Source organism: Lampris incognitus, chromosome 16 (genome assembly GCF_029633865.1).
Source record: "Lampris incognitus isolate fLamInc1 chromosome 16, fLamInc1.hap2, whole genome shotgun sequence".
NCBI classification, from domain to species: Eukaryota; Metazoa; Chordata; class Actinopteri; order Lampriformes; family Lampridae; genus Lampris; species Lampris incognitus.
This window is the reverse complement of record NC_079226.1, coordinates 31,250,971-31,256,685: the sequence shown is the minus strand read 5'-3', so window position 1 is coordinate 31,256,685 and position 5,715 is coordinate 31,250,971. Positions and strand designations below refer to the sequence as shown.

The following is a 5,715-nucleotide window of genomic DNA, read 5'->3' as shown; positions in this document are numbered from 1 at the left end:
AGAAAGACGGATGTGTCCAGAGAGAGTGGGATATGGGGGGGGGGGTATGTATATGTATGTACATGGGTAGATTTTCAACAAACCACACGGCGGGAGGTTACGGCTCCCATCGAGGCCTCCCTTCATTTTGACAGCTGAGCGTCACGAGACGTGTCACACGGACGTGACAGGCAGACACACGCACGCAAGCAAACGTGCATGCGCCACACGAACGTACGCAAACAAGTGCGTTAACGCACACAGACACACGTTTGCACGCGCGCGCGAACACACACACACACACGGTAACTCTTCACTTACTTGGGGGTTGGAGCTGTTCCAGTAGACAGCGTGTCTGTCAAATATGATCTTCTCCTCTGCCACACCGACACCCAGGACAGGATGGTGAGCACCATCACCTCCATCACACACCTCTGCCCGAGCTGGCACAGCATCATAGACATCCACAGGAAACGCGCTCTAACTGGGATCAAGCCTTGACTGCGCCGCTGCGCCGACAGAAACCCTCGCTAAGCTCCCTCTGCGTTTGGACCAGGCGGCCGGGGGGGCATCGAACGTGGATTTGCTGTGGATTCCGATCAGCCGAGGGCACTTTAAGTCATGCTGGACAGTTCAATGTCGTTTAAAAAAAACCAAACTTGGCCGGACAGGAACAGCCCGATTCTGCCGTTTAACACGCGTGCGTCGGCGGGATGCTGCGAGTGCGTCTCCTCTGCAAGGTCCCAAACTTTTTCTCCATTACGCGCGACCTGGATACGCTGCTCCTCTATGTGCGAGTCACACTCGGGCTCGGTTCGATCATTTCGTTCGACAGGAGGCCCAAGATGCCGTCAAACCCGGCCGTCATATTCGTTTACCCAGATCTCGGTGGTGCTGCTGCTGGTGCTGGTGCTGGTTGTGGTGGTGTGGTAGCGGTTTTCTTTTTCCCAACCGGCGCACGCTTGGTTTTAACGTCTCCTCTACGGATTCTCAGAGCCAAAAAAAACAAAAATGAAAAAAAAACAAAAACAAAAAAAAATCTCTTCACAAATAAAGCAGCCCGGAACACATCCCTCTGACCTTTAACAAAAAAATAACAAAAAAAAAGCTCAAGATAAGAAAACCAGATCCAAAACCAGATCCCCGCGTGGAAAATACGCTCCTTCCTCCTCTCTCGCGGAAGCGAACGGAGTCACGCAACTGCTGCAGAACAGCGGCGTCTCAAGGTGGCGCTCCCTCCGCGGCCGCTGGCTGCCGCCCAGCGTGACCTCATCACCGGCGCGCTGCGCGATCCGCTGACCGGCGCCGTGGAATCACGACCTCGACTCAGACCTGCTCCGATCCAAACCCCTTCCCGCCACCCGCAGTGGACAGCACTCACCGGTATCCCGACTCCAGTGTAAAGCAAAGCCCCCTCGCCGACTTGCACATCTCTCTCTCTCCTCTCTCTCTCTCTCTCTCTCTCTCTCTCTCTCTCTCTCTCTCTCTCTCTCTCTCTCTCTCTCTCTCTCTCTCTCTCTCTCTCTCTCTCTCTCTCTCTCTCTCTCTCTCTCTCTCTCTCTTCTCTCTCTCTCTCTCTCTCTCTCTCTCTCCTCTCTCTCTCTCTCTCTCTCTCTATCCAACCCTCCCCCCTCTCTCTCTCTCCCCTCTCCCCCCCCCCTCTCTCTCCTGTGCGGGTGGGGGTGGGCTTAGCTGCGCCTCTCACCTCCAGGGACCCGGGCTGGCTCGCTGCGCCCTATACAGCCGGCAAACCCGCTGCCAACCGACGGCGACTCATTAAAGCGTCGCAGTCCCCGGTATTAAGCGCCCGGCATAAAGTTAACTGTCCGCTTGATCTTTCTGTTTGGCAGGTGCCACCTGATGGATGGGTCTGGAGAGGGGGTCGGGCGCTTGACGGATGGCGGAACAGCGGCATCATTTCCCATCAGCGGCCATTAATCACAAAGGGCAAGCAGCGCAGCGCCGACTCTCAAACTTGTGAGTCGGTAAAAACTAGAGCCCGACAGTGATCCCTTGCATGGGCCTGGTTGTGTTGTGCACAAACTCTGATAAGTAACAACTGCAGGGAGGGTGGAGGGCCCCCCGAGGGTGGAGGGCCTCCCCCCCAAAAAAGGGGCCCCGAATGACTCCTCAAACACCGTTCAACAGGCCCGTGAGTCCGCAGCTCCGTCTTTCACGTCGTATCGCCTCTTCTCTTTCTCCGTCCTGGAGCCTTCGTGCAAAGCGTCCTAGTTTTTTCCAACAGCCTGCTCTGCCTTGCAGAGTAACGCCTATAATTTGGGCCGCATGAATCCAGACAGGAAGCGAACCTGTGCACCCCCCCCCCCCCCGTAACCCAAATACAGCTGCATGTTGTCCGCCTGTGAGGATGAATTATTCAACATCTGTCTGAGGCGTGCATATGAAAACAGGTGGATAATCCTCCTGGTGGTTTTCGAAAGGAAGCCACCATAGACCACAAGACACTGTTCATCACCCGCCTCGGCCCCGGCCTCCTTTGCTGCGTCACTCTCAAAGTAACACTAAGTCTCGTGTAATCTGTGCAGACTAAACAACATTACCTGGATTCAGATATGAGGGCTCTCTAAGTGATCCTAAATCACCGTGAACGAGGGGGATATGTACAGGGTGGGTGTGCGGTGCTGGAAGGGGCCTTTAATCCCAGAGTAGCTGACTGCTGCTGGAGTCTTGAGATTACTCTGCACTCAAACCCCAAATAAATTACAGTGACGCGGATGATCCCCAAAAGCGTCAGCGACGACCGTTCACATGAGCACGTTTCGCACGACACTCCTCCGCTCAGCGAGTGAGCAGACAGTGCGTGTGTGTGGGGGAGGGGAGGGGTGTACTGTAGGGAGGGGGTCGTTTTGCAGGGCAGTTCTCTGGACGGTGTTGGGGCTGAAACATAAAGGCCCTCTCCCCTCTCCATCCCACTCCAGCCACCGCCAGACTCGCTTCGGGGGCCCTGTTTACGTGTGGTCTCCGCGTTTGCCAACACTCGCTTGATTAGAGAGGCCAAATAAACACAACCAGATGTGGCGGGATCACCAAAACCACGCACTTTGGTCTTAGTCCCACGCAGCTCCATCAGCCTGTTGCCGTGCAGCCAAACCCTACGAGGGGTCACGACTCGCCGAACACACAGAAACCCCCCGAGTCTGGCGTGAGACGTCTGCTTCGTGCCTTGTCAAATAACTGTCACGTCCGAGGTCACAGCACTGATACCACCGCTATGGTCTCAGACACATGAGGATCACATTCACGAATACGCCGTCAAAACGACGCCCCCCCCCCCAGCTCTTCATGATGAGCCTGGTTTAGTATATAAACTTGTAGCGTCTCATTGGGAGGAGGGGGGGCGTTGTAACCCCTCCAAAAATGCATCTGCTCTAAGATGTTAAACATTTTTGCGTTTTTGAGTTGAAATTGGGACTCTTTATCAATAAGGCAACTGGCAAAAACCGTTTTTGTTTCTTTTTCCAGCATGCCCACCACCATTCTCTGCAGTCCTCCCCCTCACATCTGGTCCATCGCTCGCTCGGAGTTGCCCATGTGGCTTCATCTGAGGTAGGATTTCACAGAAACGCTTGCTTCATCACCTTTAACGCGCTCAAAGAAATCGATATTTCGATGTGTTTCTCTTTCGATGAGTGTTTCTTACGCATGCCGGCTTGCTGCTTTTCCAGACGGGTTGGTCTGCCAAAAAAACCCCAAAACAAAACAAAACAAAACTACAATTCAAGAAGAGCTAGCTTCAGCCCTGTTGAGAGGTTCCTATTTTACAATGTGAATGCTAAGCGTCCAGGGATGAGCAACATGATCCAGCAAGGGCCGGTGTGGCTGCAGGTCTTTCTTCCAACCAAGCAATTACACACCTGATTCTATTAGTCCACCAATAGTCTCTGCTAAGGACCTTGACTTGTAGACTCAGGTGTGCAACTGCTTGGTTAGAACAAAGACCTGCACCCACACTGGCCCTTGCTGGATCATGTTGCCTATCCCTGCTTGAAAATGTGCAGACAACACAAGCCACACACACAGTTACAGACTTACGACAACGATCCCGGTTAGCTCTGTTCTTCTCATCTATAGTGTTGTGTTGTTTTTTTGCGTGAAGTTCCCCCAAGTTCAAGGCTCACAATGTTCTTCTCGGCGAAGATTATGTGACCCCTGCGACCTATCCTTCGAGGTACCCTTCCACCCAATTACACAAACTCTGCATTTCAATATATCCAATATATGGACTTTTGGTGTAGCCAGGGCCTGCCTCTGAATGACTCGCCCAGTGTGTGAAATATGAAGGCGCTGCAAGTAAACAAGGGTCTGAGGAATCAAATCAGCCCTAGCGCATCAAGCTCCAGCCATGGCGCTTCGTGATAGGCATTGATGCACCGAGATGCAGGAGGCTATAAACGCAGGCTGAATTAACGTGTCAGAAATTATGATGCAGCTCACTTGATACTGGCCGGCATATTTTGGGGGAAGTGATTTCGTGTAAAGATTCTTTGGAGATCACCGCTTTCATCAAAATAACTTGATATCTCAATTGGCTCAACAGCTCGTTCCACATCTGACGCGGGCTGAGTGTTGTGACGCTTTAAATTTGTTTTTATTTATTCCTGCCATCTTATACTTACCAACTGACCGGCTGCAGGCTACTTCAGCTCCACTGAAAACATGAAATGTGCCATTATAGCGACCTCCACACTGACCCAAAGATCACTACACATGCCCCCATACCACAAGGTGGTGGGATTATAGCTCGCAGCAAAATCCATCTCCTGTTAAACCCAAGGAAATAGGCCTTCTCTGCTTCTCTCAATTGCCCCTTTCTTAAAAAGCATGGGACATCCCAGAATAATCTGCTGTATCATTTAGCAGGAGGGGGGGGGACGATGGGGGAATAATGTGGCACTTGATAGATTTGAATTTCTTGAATAGTTGGGATTTAACACTATTGACGTCACGAGTGGCAGCTAGTCACCCGTTAACCAGCCTTTCATCTCGAGAGCAAGACCGCCATCTAGTGGCAGACGGGTGTATACCTGCTGTAAATCAGTTTTGCGTTTGCTTATTCCACCCCCCCCCCCGAAAAAAAATCACCTGATACGCCCGATAACCGCATTCATCTGTTATATTCAAGTCCTGTTGACTTTTGTAGTGCAGGCTATAGTGACATGGCTAGTCCTTGTATAAACAGACCAACAAAGCACATCCAAAGTCTGCACCTAATGTTTTTGCACATGTATCCTGTCCTTGCACTTTGACCTCTCTTAAGTGCTTTTATTTGCCTCTTGTACACGGAGCTAGCAAAATAATCATTTTATTATGAAAACAAATGTAGGACTTGCTTACATACATGACAAACTCGAAACATAAATACCCACACCTCTCCTTAAAAGGTCATAGCAGCAAGTTGTGGTGAGGATTTATCACAACTGGTGACCACTGATAGCCAGTCATGCATAACTAGTCAACTTCCTGCCCTGCCATCCTCTGCATTCAATACCATCAAAGTGGTTTCACCAAGGGATTGGGATGGAGGATGAGCTCAGTCAAGACATTTAGTCAAGCTTAAAATGGGATGAGTATCAAGTCAGAAATAAAGTGAGATTACATAAAAACCCACCAGTTGGTCAATAGGACAGGAAACGCTGAAAATGTTATGGTGTTACCAATACAGGTCAAAAGTTCCACAGGACAGGGTGGAAGAGACAGAAACCAAACGAAGCCAGA

General features: G+C 51.0%; 1 protein-coding gene across 1 annotated transcript in view; it reads right to left on the bottom strand.

Annotated features, from left to right (window-relative positions):
• The window catches only part of efna2a (ephrin-A2a), a 63,061-nt gene extending 62,538 nt beyond the window's left edge, over positions 1–523 (bottom strand). Inside the window, 2 exon segments of the mRNA XM_056296359.1 lie at positions 290–359; positions 362–523. Of these exon segments, the coding sequence (XP_056152334.1) occupies positions 290–359; positions 362–443 (152 nt within the window). The 5' untranslated portion in view covers positions 444–523.
• Between the last annotated feature and the right edge of the window lie 5,192 nt (positions 524–5,715).